The sequence below is a fragment of the Ovis aries genome, chromosome 2 (assembly GCF_016772045.2).
Source record: "Ovis aries strain OAR_USU_Benz2616 breed Rambouillet chromosome 2, ARS-UI_Ramb_v3.0, whole genome shotgun sequence".
Taxonomy (NCBI): Eukaryota; Metazoa; Chordata; class Mammalia; order Artiodactyla; family Bovidae; genus Ovis; species Ovis aries.
In genome coordinates, this window is record NC_056055.1 from 178241619 (window position 1) to 178256299 (window position 14681).

Here is a 14681-nt window from a genome sequence, read left to right on the forward strand (position 1 = left end):
AGCAAACTTAAGGAATTTTCTCTCAGGGTTTATGCCAGATGAATAATTACATAAATTCAAGAAGGGCTTCTGTGAATTCATGGTCAGCACAGACATTTGGAACATATTCCTGACCTTTTCCAATTTATGTCCTTTAGTCACATCCCACTACAATATTTTATGTGATCTTACTACTAACAGTATTAAGTCCACAGGATACTAACCCATCCTGAGGTAGCACGTCTTTTATGTTGGTTTAAATAACTTGTTCTTCACCTTGACAAAGGAGTTTTATAATTTTTTTTTTAAATATGTGTCACACTAACTCCCTTCATCTTTTCTCCTTTCCATTCCCTGTATACCAGTGTTGTTTGTTGTTGTTTACTCGCTAAGATGTGTCCGACTCTTTATGACCCCATGGACTGTAGCCCGTCAAGCTCCTCTGTCCGTAGGATTTTCCAGGCAAAAATACTGGAGTAGACTGCCATTTCCTTCTCCAAGGGATCTTCCCAACCCAGGGATCAAACCTGTGTCTCCTGCATTGGGAGGTGGATTCTTTACTGCTAAGTCACCAGGGAAGCCCGGGTACTGGTTCACCAGACCCCCAAAGTTCCAGTCTTCCTTCATATCAAAGAGAACACATGGGTTGGAAAACAAGTTTGCAGTCTCCTATATATTTTTAAAATCTCAGAAAGCTTAAATCCAATTTGAACTTAGGAGCTAAGTCTCCACACGCATTCTGAAACCATCAAATTGAATTATACTCTTCCAGAAGGTCATCTTAATGCCACAGTCAAAAGTTACCCAACGTTTGTGAGTAAACAGCCAGTATAGTCATTTTAGACTGCTTTAACAAAACCACAGAGTAAACTTAGAATGAATAACCTCCATGTAATTGATATGACTTTGGCAACAGACTTAGGGTTTTTTTAACTTGTTTCAGCCATACAGATGAAGAGAAGGATGTGCAAATAAAGAGATCTGTTCTCCCATCTGCAGTTTAAGTTTATATTGCCAGTGCCACATGTAGCTTAAGATGTTTAGGAACTTGGAGAGAACTCTTGAAAAGACTTAGGTACATGAACAATTACCTTATAGGAACGTATGCCAATTAATAATATGGTACGAATGTTAAACACCCGTAAGTTGCTCTTTCTGGCTGGTAAATTACACTGGGTCCTCATTGCATGTTTGGCTGAAACTTTGTAGATATGATCAAAGTTCTCAGAGTAAAAATGAGTTTGGGTTTTAAAGTTTTCCATTTTCTGAGGATTTATGAGTATGGAAGGGAGAAAAACAGTGATACTGAATGAAGTAGTTTGCTTGAATATATAAGAGAGAATAGATCATTGCACTGAAGCAAGTATATAACATTTTAGGATAGACTGAAAATCACAGCTTGCTAATTTGGGAGTGTTCCCTGAGAATGTAATAAGTCTGTGAGCAAAGGAAAATCAGTAAACCTCATTTGTCTAGGCTTTTTAAAAAACCTTTCTGGTGTCAACTGCAAAATAGATTTCTTGAGAGAATGGGCTCCATCTTTTCTATACACAAGGCAGCCTGCAGCCAACTCCAAGTACTTTGCCTCATGTGTGTAATTGTTCATGACAGTGTGATCAGCTAATCCCCAGGGAAATGGCTGTCACATGGCACTTGCTTAGGAAATAAACAAGGTAGCTGTTCAGTGAAATGTACTCAGGTGCTGCAGTAGAATTCCGACCACAGAGGCAAAGGTTTGATTAGTCTTCAATTCCGTGACAGTACAGGTATCATGTACCTGCAGAGGCCCTCACCTCTCCCTGACAACCCCTTCTGGAAACTTTCTGAGCACCTACTTTGTAATATGCACTGTGCCAGGCTTATCACCAATGAGCTATGGTTACATGAGGTCAGGCTAGTTTTTTAAAAAATCACTTTTTTGATACAGCCAGCAGGTAGCCAGGAAGGTCATCAAGCCTCCTCTTTCCAACTCTGGAGCTTATTCTCTTTTCATTTCATTCTTCTGAATATTTAGACTAATTGGGAACTCAAGGCACATTTGCTTAAGTCTGTCCTATACAATAATCTCTTTGGACAGATATGTTAATAATACCAGGAGTTTTGGTTTACATATTCAAGCAATTAAAGATTTGTGAGATAGGATCTGTGAAAAAAGAAAAAAAAAAAGTTGAGATGCTTTATCTGGAGAAGAGAAGGCTGAGGAAAAAAATGTTTTTGTGGCCCTTCCCAAACACTCCAAATCAGTGCTAATGCAGATTCCACCAACTTGGAAATTTATATTATCTGAAGCAGTGCTGGAAATAAGATTTTCCCTTTGAAGCTGTTTTTGAAAATAATATTACAATGTAAGGGAACCGTGTAAAACAAGTTTGGAAGATTAGAGAAGAAGAAAATTATAAGAACAAATTGTTTTAAAAGAGAAAATCCTCACTGTTTTACGTAAAAAAATATAAGAAGTTACTGAATAATTGTAACTGTTCACTACAAGTAGTTCCCAGGAACTTGCCTTTGTGAGAACTTGGTTCTTGTACAGCTGTGGGTGTTGATATTAAAGGCAATGCTGACACTCAGCTTGGCATCTGCATTCCTGAGGATGAGGGCTAGAGGAATGATGCCAGACCTGGGACCTCCAGCCCAGTGATGCTTTGAGGCAAGGGAGGGACTAAGGCGGATGCTGAAGCCGCATTGCCTGTGCTATCCTTCATCTTGGTCAGTGACCTTTGCTCTAAGGGCTTGGAAGTATTAAGAAATCTGTCTTTAAAATATTCAGTTATTCTGAATGATCTTATCCCCCTGGCTATCTGAATTAATGAAGTCTGGCTGTAAGAGAAATATAGCTACACAGAAAAATGAAGTCAGCTGTTTTCTCTGGTTGCTGAAGTGAGAAGAGAAAGCAGCAGTTTGGGGTTTCAAAAGGAAAAGTTCATACTCAACTTAACCTCAGGAAGAATTTTCTAAAGATGAGAGCTGTTTTTCATCCACCTCTGGTTTCTTGCACTCCATGTGAGCTGACTACGTGTCCGGCACTGTGCTTAGCATGGATGATGGAGAATAAACCAGACACTCTCTCAGCCTATAAATCTCATCATCTCTATCAGCATATAATTGCTGTTCAGTGGAATAAAGGTAAAGTAGAGTCAGGAATGGGCTTCCCTGTGAATTCTGAGGAGATGGGTAAAACCCAGTCTGCCCCCAGGATGCTAGTAGTCTAATAACACTTATTTTGAGAATTGCTGCCATTTTCTGAATGATAGCTATGTACCTGTTCCAGGCATTGGGCTGTTGTTTATTGTACGCTGTGTTTCTAGACCTCAGAGCACCTCTGTGATGGAGGTTATATAATCTAATTTTCAAATGAGGAAATTAAAGCCACCTGCTGGGGCACCTGATTCAGGAGCAGAGGGCTTATGCTCACTGATGAGCTGAGTGGAGATTTTGTATTGCACATCCTAAGTTAACAGTTGAAAAGCCCCAGGTTGAAATGTTTCTCCAAAATGTCTTCTCGCCACCATCGCACGCAGAATGTCACCCTTCTTGGTTGCTCACCCCTAGCCCACTCATCCCCTCTCTCAGGCACAATAAATCCCTCTTTGCTGAAGTTTTGAGACCAGACGGTATTCCTAGCCCAAGTACTCTCAACATTCCTTCCAAAAAAGAAGGGCCTAGAGATCCTTCTATCAGCTGCTAACAGACTGCAAATCTGTTTGTTTCCTTTCCTGCCATAGGTATGCAAAATAAAGGTGATAGTAAGAGAAGGTCCCAAGTCCATAGTAAGGAAGAGATTCCCTACCATGCTGATGTGCCATGAATGGACCCCAGGTGTACTGAGATGTTGAGCCCTCAGGTCTCAGGTAGCCAGGGGTCCAGGAGCAGGTGGTGTGTTCCTTGGTGAGTCAAATAATTCTTGTGTGTGCCAGGACTTTAAAAGGACTGGGAAGCACTGCTGTAAGTCATCTCATGAAACATCTGGGGCTTATTGGTGGTGATAATTGAGAAAACTTACCTTGGGAGACAGAAAGCAAATGGGATGACAAGTTACGAGGGACAGAGAAGTCACTGATGACCTTGAGAGAATGAAACCTGCTGATCCACCTCGTGACCCAATCCTTAAACTCATTGTCAAGGCCCTTTCGGCAGCTATTTTCATAGACACGAATGTGAATTTAGACTTGCTGAGGTCAAGACTGAATCAACTCATTGTGGATGCAAAGCCAGTGTGTGCCTTTGAACTTTATTCTTCAGTTCAGTTCAGTCCAGTCGCTCAGTCATGTCTGATTCTTTGCAACCCCATGGACTGCACAGCAGGCCTCCCTGTCCATCACCAACTCCTAGAGCTTACTCAGACTCATGTCCATTGAGTCAGTGATGCCATCCAGCCATCTAATCCTCTGTTGTCCCCTTCTCCTCCTGCCTTCAGTCTTTCCCAGCACTGGGGACTTTTCCAGTAAGTCAGTTCTTCGCATCAGGGGGCCAAAGATTTGGAGTTTCAACTTCAGCATCAGTCCTTCCAATGAATATTCAGGACTGATTACCTTTAGGATGGACTGGTTGGATCTCCTTCTGAACAAGGGACTCTCAAGAGTCTTCTCCAACACCGCAGTTCAAAACATCAATTCTTTGGCACTCCACTTTCTTTATAGATCAATTCTCACATCCATACATGACTACTGGAAAAGCCATAGCTTTGACTAGATGGACCTTTTTTGGCAAAGAAATGTCTCTTCTTTTTAATATGCTGTCTAGGTTGGTCATAACTTTTTTTCCAATGAGCAAGGGTCTTTTAATTTCATGGCTGCAGCCACCATCTGCAGTGATTTTTGGAGCCCAAGAAAATAAAGTCTGTCACTGTTTCTACTGTTTCCCCATCTATTTGCCATGAAGTGATGGGACCAGATGTCATGATCTTTATTCTTATCTTACTCAATTATTTTGTGAGTTCTTATAATTCCCTGGGGAGGGGGGCAGAAACTGACTTCAAAAGTACAATATCTAACACGTTTTTAGGTTACAATATTTTTTTTTATAAACTGTGAGAAACTTATAGTGCCTTAAAGAAACTACATAAAGAAGGTGTCAGCATTTTCAGTATAAACTCTATTTCCAAAGGTTTTTGCATTCTGGAGAAATTTTGCTTGAGGGGGAACTTGGCATATGGTGTCTGAGTTCCTGACTGTCCACACCTCATTTCATAGGTACTTACAATTGAGTCCTTCAAATTCACTACATTTGGCATCTGTAATTTTTAAAAATAAAAAGATGGCTTTAATAGAAGATGATTTCTGAGGTTAATGTCAACGCACACAGTTCTGAGAGAATGAGGAAACTCAGGAATACCAGATGTTCTGTTTTATAGATTCTAACCAGGACAATATTGTGGAGGGAGAGAAGGAAAAGAAGAATAATTTAAAGGGACAGATGTGAAAAAATGTTGGTGTCCTCAGAAGGGCACAAGAGTTAGACTTCCTTTATCATTCTTCCTACCCCAGATTTCTCCCTGTCCTATTCCTTGCCTGGTGATCCAGGCCAGGCAACATCAACAGGCTTTGACGTCTGGGGCCTTTCCCCAGAAAATCACTAGAAAGGTTTCCAAGAATCCTACTTTGCTTTTTGAGTCTGCATTTCAGGGGACTATATTAACGCATAAAATGCCTACAGAATTCTTCAACCAAGCCAAAAAAAAATATTGCCCTTGGAGGCAATGCCTATCACCAAGCCCAGAGAGGTAAGATTAAAAAAAAACCCACCCTGGCATGAAAGTCTACAGATGCGATCCAAGAGGGTGCAGGGAGAGAGACTGAGTAACTGTGGTTCTCAGGAACCATGCAGATGCCAGAAATGCCAACCACTGACTCCATCTTCAGGATAAGCACGGGAGCCAGCTGGTTTTCAGGGCCAGCACCAGTTCCAAAGGACAAGCAGGGCTCTCTGGCCAGAAGTAGGGGGCCATTGTGTGTGCTTTCAGCTCACAAGGCTGCCTTGGTGGCTGTTAACTGAGCCATCGAGTGAACAGAACTCTAGAACTGTTAATTGTTAAATCCAGAACTGAAGCATCCTGAAGATGCTGGGAGGAAATTATTATGGCAGGCACCCTGGGGCACACAGGGACTGACACATCAAAGCAGTTACATTCCATGAATTTTTGATCTCCATCCCTAAAGACTGATCCACTTGCTTCTGTGTGAGACTGAAACAATTTAGATAGTTAAAATTGTCACAAGTACAACATATGGACATGCTGAACATGAGGAGTGCTATATATCTAGGTTAGCATGAAGAAAGGACACTAAATTTTGAATAAGAAGATCTTTCTTTTCTGGCTGTGCATTCCCATGCAAACAGCTGAGTATTTTTCTAAAAGTCTCTTTTGTAGCAATTGAGTTTGCTTAATTGAGGAGAAAATGAGCAGAGAAGATAATGAAGAATCTGGGAAGCTGAGTGAGAAGAAAGCTGACCGGGTGGAGGCCCTGAAATGAATGGACCTAAAATTTAGCCCTTGTAGTTCTAGGAAAGATCTCAGACCATAGTTACGTGATTCAGGGCTCCTGAAGTCCATGACGAGTCTCATAAGATCAGATGGCATATGAGATGGCTAAGTGGCACCATACTGGAGAAGGGGTGTCTGCGCCTTCCTGCTAACTTTCACTTTGGAGACTGAATCCTCTCTTTTGATGGGGACTCCATCTTCCTAAGAGCTTCTAAAACCAAGCACTAAACCTAATAGAACCTATAAAAGTCAGCTCTGTACCCATCTCCACCCGCTTTGTTTTCACCTTAGTATCCGGAAATTTCCAGAATTCTATTACTCAGAGCAAAGAGGTTTCGAGGGGGAGAGTGAGGAAATATACATATCTGCTCTTCAGATGCTAATTGCTGTACATTCCGTGAGATTAGTAAGAAAAATCCTCAAAGATAAACTATATACCTATCATATATCTACTGAAATCTAATAAATATCCCTAGCATATTATCTATGTCATCATTCATTATTTCCTTCACTCAGCTGTTGATGGTATGCTAAATTTAAGAAATTCCACAGTGAACGTATTTTTATTCTCACAGCAACTCATAAGGAACTTGAGACCTTGAGGGGTTATGGATCTTCTGTGGCAAGTTCACACAATTAGTTATTAGCAGAGACCAGACTCCAAGCACCACTGAAATGTTAGTTGTTAAGCCTCTTGGTACAAAGATCATGACATATTCTATTACATTCCTCACCATGTCAAACACAGTGCTGAGATGTTCCTATTCCCCAGTCCTAGACTAAGATGGTCATACAAATTATACTAAGGATGTTTCATTCTAAGATTGTAATGTGAACAGGAGGCTTTTGGGTCACAGGCAAATCTTGGAAGCTATCTCATTAGCTTAGATAAACTGCACCTCATTTCAGGAGTTAACTATGTAATAATTTTTTTCAGATATTATATTTTTTTCTTGGATAAAAAACATTTTGAAGTTGAGATGTAACCAGCAGAATGTGTCACACATATGGTGAAATCAGCTTGGTTTGTTTTGGCACATAGTGGGATCCCTGGAAACAAGAACTCCAAAGGGCACTGATGAGTTTTGCCATTGAGAAAGGGAGATGGAAAGGCAGAAAGTGGCCCTGTAACCTTCTCAGTAAGAGCTTAGATGGCAGTGGAGTCACAGGAAACCTACACGATAGGTGATGTATTTGGGGGGAATGCCCTTGTAGTGAATTACTTGTCCTCACAGTCAAATTGAGAGGCCAGAGACTTAGTGAACTACTGGACAGATGATAATTCATGGTAGAAGATGCACAATATCCTTTGTTAGGACATCGCTTCAGTTTGTTATATGTGCTCATTACTCTTCTTATTTCAGTTAATAAATGTCACCCGTTGATTGAAGTCATATGGTTCTCAATTGAAATAAGAGTGAGCAAAAATAATTTTTGGCCTCTAATGACTGTTCTTTTTCTCTTACAACTCTAGACAACCGTGCACATTGTATGTACACATGACTCTTGCTGTCGATAATGGCCAGCCTTCTAACTTCGTATTATGTTATGAGAATATGTCTGTGTTCAAGTAAATGTCTGTTTCATGCCACTCTTTAGAAACTTACTACACCCTTAATAGTACTTCTTCCTTCTAGATATCCCCTTTCCTCCAGACCAGATCCGAATGCTCATGATCCTTTTCTCCTTTTATGTGAGCCATCTCTAACCCTCACTATGTTACTCTGTCTAGAAACAAACTGCCAGATGAGGACCCTGGACAGTGGGATTGGAACCTTCCCACTCCCAGACTCAGGAACTCGCGCAGCGGGACGGTACATACGCCAAGCAGACTCCCCTGAGGACACTGACCCCATCCTGTCTCTCCAACCGGCCCTTTGTGCAGCTTCTTCCATGAGAGCCCAGACCCTTGAAAGAGAAGTGCCTTCCTCTGCAGATAGCCAGGGCTCTGCAGACAACGCCATTGTTCACTCCACATCCGACCCCATCATGACTGCCAGAGGGATGCGACCTCTTCAGAATCTCCTCCCCAAATCAGCCTCCTCAGGTACAGTGCCCCTTACCTTTCAGATGAGATTGTTTTCTCGTCCAAGTCATGTACTTGCTGACAAAAATGGAAAACAGGCAGCAGGAAAGATTCCCACCAGGTCAGTCAATGGCCTCTGCCCATTGGAAGTGTGTATACATGAAATCCCTTTATGTCCTTAACCAAAAAGTTACAAAGTGAAGTGAAGGCGCTCATTCGTGACCGACACTTTGCTACTCCATGGACTGTAGCCTGCCAGGCTCTTCCGTCCATGGGATTCTCCAGGCAAGAATATGGAGTGGGTTGCCATTGCCTTCTCCAGGGGATCTTCCCAACACAGGGATTGAACCCAGGTCTCCCGCACTGCAGGAAGACTCTTTAATGTCTGAGTCCCCAAAAGTTGTAAAAGTAAGTACTGAACATCATCAACTCAGTATTATTTAAGGAGCCTAGGTTGCCCTAGTGTCAAAGAACCCACCTGCCAATATGGGAGACCTAGGTTTGATCCCTGGGTTGGGAAGATCCCCTGGAGGAAGGCATGGCAACCCACTCCAGTATTCTAGCCTGGAGAATCCCATGGACAGAGGAGCCTGAGGGGCTGTGGTCCATGGGGTCGCAAAGAGTCAGACACAGACTGAAGCGACTTAACATCCACATGCACAAACACATGTAAAGGAAACCGGCTGGTAAGCACAGGTATATGGACATAGAAATCGATACAGAGAAACCTATATGACATACACTTCAGGTTTTATCTTTCAGATCTTAACTTTGAGTATAGACCAATCTAGGCCCAAGACATAAATTTAGCTGAAATGTTGTTTGCCCTCTAACCAGAAACATATGTCTTCTGACATATTTCTATCCTGTTCAAATGTATTTATATGTTGAACTATAAAAAATGTAGTTTGATATATTAGCAGTAGATTGTGCATTAATGACAGTGGAATGGAGGGAGCCTTCCACCTGAGAACTATCCTTCGCTACAGTCAGTTGAAACAGGCTTTCATGATTAAAGACAGGATCAGGCTAAGGGTCAAAGTTTTTTCACTGTTCACTCAGGATTAAAAATATTTATTACAGTTCAGGATGACACTAAATAATTTGTAACTTGTATGGCCCATGTTGCATTTATGATGTGCATAAGCATATGAGCTAGAATTCTGAAGGCTTTCATTTATGATTTGATGATGAGAAAGCAACCACAAGTAGAGATTATACCAGGGGCTTCTGAGAAATTAGAAATGAAGACTTTTCGTTAAACATCTTTGAATCAGTGTGATTGGGTATTTCCATGGCTGAGTTCTTCCTCCACACAGTAATACTAACTGCTGTGAATGTTTCATCACAAACTTCTGCTCATCTCAAGCCAAGGCTACATTTTAAAAGGCCTGAATGCATATTATTTTTGAAGTAAATGCATTGTTAATTAATGACACAGCCTCCAGAGATTCAGGGGCGAAATCGTAGTTATAGATTATGTGTTCCATGCCTGACTAGCCACATGTGTGACCTCAATTCAGCAACTGGCGGCCGAGCAGACTCCATGATTAAACACTGTCATTATAACAAATTGAATAGAAACCGCAAGCCTTGAATTGCTTCATAGGAAGAGAATAGGAAGGAGATTGTTCTGATCTTGCTGCTAATATTCAGTGCTCCAGTTTTCTAAGGTTTGTGTCTTAATTAAATCGTCATGAAGAGTTATAAAAAAAAACAAAAAGTGGTATATGGTAGAGAGTGAGGTCAACACGATGCAGGACATTTTTGTGCTGTCCATCCTGAAACTTCCTGCCCACCTTAGGATGGTGTTACCATGCATCAGAGGCAAGGCCTGCTTTCCAAGACTTCTCTCTCTTCTGTGACCATTGGTTACTCATCTTAAAAATTAAGGAACAGAAAACTAGATGGAACAAAAGGAAGGTAGTTCCACGCATTCACTTCTGGTTAAAATATGTATTAGAATTGGTTATTTTCTTATCCCCATATCAAAAATGGAAGTAACTGTACAGATCTCCCATTGCCGATGAAAATACAATTGCTTTGCTTCTGCTCACAAGCAAAATGCTACTGAGAGGCTCTCACAGCATGTCCTGTTGATAATCATTGAGGCTGGAGCAATAATAACAGCAATTCTCCATTCCGACATGAGGAAGAGCTACACTGTGCAGGTTAGTCCGCTATTATGTGTTACGGAGGAACTCTAATCGTTCTCTGCTAATTGCACCCTGGCTACTTAAAATGTAATCCCTGGGCCAGCGGCAGCCCCTGGGAGCTTGTCAGAAATTCCAGTTCTCAGACCCCACTCCAGACCCATGAATCAGGATCAGAATCTGAAGTGTTACAAAATCTCTGGAGGTGTGTGCACATGTGAGCTTGCACAGTACTGCCCAGTGAGATCTTTAAGGGCCTCTGTGTGGTCATGTATGGTTGTGAGAGTTGGACTGTGAAGAAGGCTGAGCGCCGAAGAATTGATGCTTTTGAACTATGGTGTTGGAGAAGACTCTTGAGAGTCTCTTGGACTGCAAGGAGATCCAACCAATCCATTCTGAAGGAGATCAGCCCTGGGATTTCTTTGGAAGGAATGATGGTAAAGCTGAAACTCCAGTACTTCGGCCACCTCATGTGAAGAGTTGACTCATTGGAAAAGACTCTGATGCTGGGAGGGATTGGGGGCAGGAGGAGAAGGGGATGACAGAGGATGAGATGGCTGGATGGCATCATGGACTCGATGGACGTGAATCTGAGTGAACTCTGGGAGTTGGTGATGGACAGGGAGGCCTGGCGTGCTGTGATTCATGGGGTCGCAAAGAGTCGGACACGACTGAGTGACTGGACTGAGCCGAACTGAACTGAACTGTGCAGTTTCCCAAACCACCTATTTCAAAATGGTCTTCATCAGGTTGCTAGGAAAATCAGGGCTCCTTAAGCAACCATGTTTGGGAAAAACTGCAAATTCAGATCCTCCCTTTAGAAATCATGACTGTCCCCATCAGCACAATGAAGACTCCGAGATGTTCTCCAAAAATGAAACCCATTTGTTCGTTGTATATTAACACATGCATATGGAATCTAGAAAGTTGATACCCATGAACCCATTTGCAGGACATAGTGGAGATGCATACGTAAGAGAACGGACTTGTACACACAATGGAGGAAGGAAAGGGAGGGATGCAATGAGAGAATAGTGTAGAAACATGTATATTACCATATGTAAAACAGATAGCAAGTGGGACTTTGCTGTGTGACACAGGGGGCTCAACCCAGTGCTCTGTGACAACCTCAAGGGATGGGATGGGGCAGGAGATGGGAGGGGGATTCAGGAAGGAGGGGATATATGCATGCCTGTGGCTGATTCATGTTGATGTATGGCAGAAACCAACACAATGTATGAAGCAATTATCCTCCAGTAAAAAAAAATCTTTTTTTTTTCTAAAAGAAGAAATCTATTTGCTATTTGATGTATTAATATAACACCACCTGGAGAATGATCAGTGTTTCCCAAGAAGTTTGCCCGCTAAATGCTTTGTAACATGGAAAGTTTGTCAACATCTTGAGGAAAAGTGGTCCGAGGGCAGTTTGCCTTTGGGTCTCCAAGACTGAACATCCTCTAACGGTGCATACAATTATGCAGACATTTCTGTTAGCAAGACTTGCAGGGGACAGAATGTTGGCAAACCAAGCTTTTGCCATGTTTGGACCTTTTTGATTATTTCTATATGTCCTCCCTTCCTCCCTAAACTTGTAAAGAGTTGAAGAAAGCCAATTGTGATTTCATTTACATTTCATCATTTAGGAAAAATCGGTTCCCAAATGCAGAGTGAAGCCGAGCCAAGGTCTCAAAATTGTTCATCATTCGAATATGTCGAAAACACAATGGCAAGCAAGCCACTTCCAGCCTGGGAGGGTGATGGCGCTGCTGCAGAGACCCAGGTAAGGAGAGATCGCCAGAAGGGCACCCTCCATCTGCTGGGCCTGAGTGTGAAAAATGACCTCCTTAACCACTTCTGTGGTAGAGTTAATGTTAAATCAAATTTGTTGTGGTTCAGTGAGGAGTGACCAAGGCCCACGGCTCTCCTTTTTTCCTGAATTATTAGATAACACTGTGTTCTTGTAACTCAACTGCTTCTGCCCATCTGCACCCTGACTCTCGAGGTAAGGATTCTCTGCCCTGATGAGACATTGTGGGACTGTCATTCACTCTCCCAAACTGTAACAGCACCACTTAGAATGAGTTCATGACTATTTTTTCATTATCTCATCAGTTACATTAACTTTACCTTGCACCTGTGAAACAGGTAAAGCAGGCGTGATTATATTCCCTTTAGGGATTAAGAAACTGAGGCCTGGAGTGGTCAAATGACTTGCTGGGGTCAGCGAGACATGTGTTTCTTCAGTCCTTGTCATTTTCACAGTCCTTCGTCCTTCATCCTCCCTGAGATGGCACACCACAGGCCTCCTGGCATGTGATTGGACCTGGGGAGGAGCTCAGGGCTCAGGGACTCTTGGGTCTTCTCCAGCAGCTACATGGTATTTCCTCCTTAGCACCCTCCCGCTTACCTCTTCCAACTCATTACCTGGGCCATATTCAGCCTGTACGTGATTTCTCACCTTGTCCTTGAGCTAGCCCACTTTAGGGTCTTTGGTGGTGCCCACACACAGTGAGAAGAGTGGGTGGAAGGACATAAGAGTCAATCACCAGAGCTTCCTGGCTCTTTCTTGACCCTTCCTGCTCTTGCCACCTCAGCTCTCCCACTCCTGGCATTAGGAGACCCCGTTACTATTTCTACTAGGGTTTTTACCCAACCATGATGAGCAAATACCAGATTAGCCCACATCAGAGATCCCACATAGCCAGTGTGGTGGAGCCTTCTTTAAGCCTTTAACACCTCGGTGTGGAAATGGGAACCTGGACAAGTAGGGGAAATGATGCCCTGGGCCCATAGCCTCAATGTGCAGCAGAGGACACCAGCTCCAGAGATGCTGGACTGCGGTCAGGGTCCAAAGGAAAATTACTATGGCACTAAGATTAGAACTCAGCCCTCTGAATTCCACGTCCAGCACTCAGAACAGGGGTCTGAAATAGAAAGGAGGAAACAAGTGTGTTTTGTCATGCCTTAATCAGACACAGAAATGTTAGGCTTTTCTCAGTTTCCTCTAAAGCAGTAGCTGCCACATGTAAGCAGACATCAGAATCATGTGGAGGGCTACACGGGATGTGTATCTTGCTGCCTGCACCCTGAGTCCAGTTTGGTATAGATGGGGTGAGATCCAAACACTTCTAATAAATTCCCAGGTGATGCTGATGCTGATGGTTCATAGAACACACTTTGAGAAGCAATGCTTTAAGGACTCTGTGCTTGCTTTGTAGAACTAAAAAATTTATAAAACTCTAAAAGACACCCAGACTTGGAGGGGAAACAGTTCAGAAACAATAGGTAGTGATAGTGGCAAAGGGTTCAAGCAATTCCAAGAAAGTAATAAAACAAAAACAAAAAAGAGGGGGGTGTCATTCAGTGCTGGCAAGAGGGAGCCTCTATGAATATTTATATCCCCAACACAGACACACCTCTCTGGGGTTCCTTCCTCATCATCCTTCACCAGCTCAGTTCATTGGAAATCCTGCATGGTCTTGTAAGAGTCATCACTGGGGCTTGGAACTCATAACTCTGCTTCATTGACTGCTAGGGAGGGAAAGTATAAAGTATGGGTGAGCTTTATATTTCTAGTTCCAAGTACAGTGGTTGGTTCCATTCATGTCTCTTGAATAGAGGGATGAAAATGCATTTCATCATACCCAGCTTCCTGCCAGAACTCTAGACACGGGCCTCCCTTGGAACCACTGCTGTAGACCTGTCATCCTTCATAAATGTCATCCTTACTAGACCACCTGGATTGAGCTCTGTACCCCCAGAACCTAGGACACCACTTAGCCTAGAGTAGGTACTACGATGCTTAGCACAGAATCTTTGGAATGGGTGAATGAATGATTAAATGAATGAAGGAATAAAGGAAATGAGTAATTGCTTGGACTCATAACCCTAGATAAAGGAACTTACATCCTAAAATATGTTTTTATCATTTCTGACTAAATGGCACCCTCCCAAACAGATTTAACTTGAGAGACATATCCCACACATCTGTGCATAAACTGCCTGGGGTGGGTGTAGAATAATCGGTCCTAAGAGGACA

General features: G+C 42.5%; 1 protein-coding gene across 28 annotated transcripts in view; it reads left to right on the plus strand.

Annotated features, from left to right (window-relative positions):
- The window catches only part of NCKAP5 (NCK associated protein 5), a 1152446-nt gene that overhangs the window by 1065789 nt on the left and 71976 nt on the right, over positions 1 to 14681 (plus strand). For all 28 annotated transcript variants that reach the window (XM_060410117.1, XM_060410132.1, XM_060410119.1 and 25 more), the window contains 2 exons: positions 8196 to 8510; positions 12286 to 12422. In XM_060410117.1, the coding sequence (XP_060266100.1) occupies positions 8196 to 8510; positions 12286 to 12422 (452 nt within the window). The remainder of the gene's footprint in view (positions 1 to 8195; positions 8511 to 12285; positions 12423 to 14681) is intronic.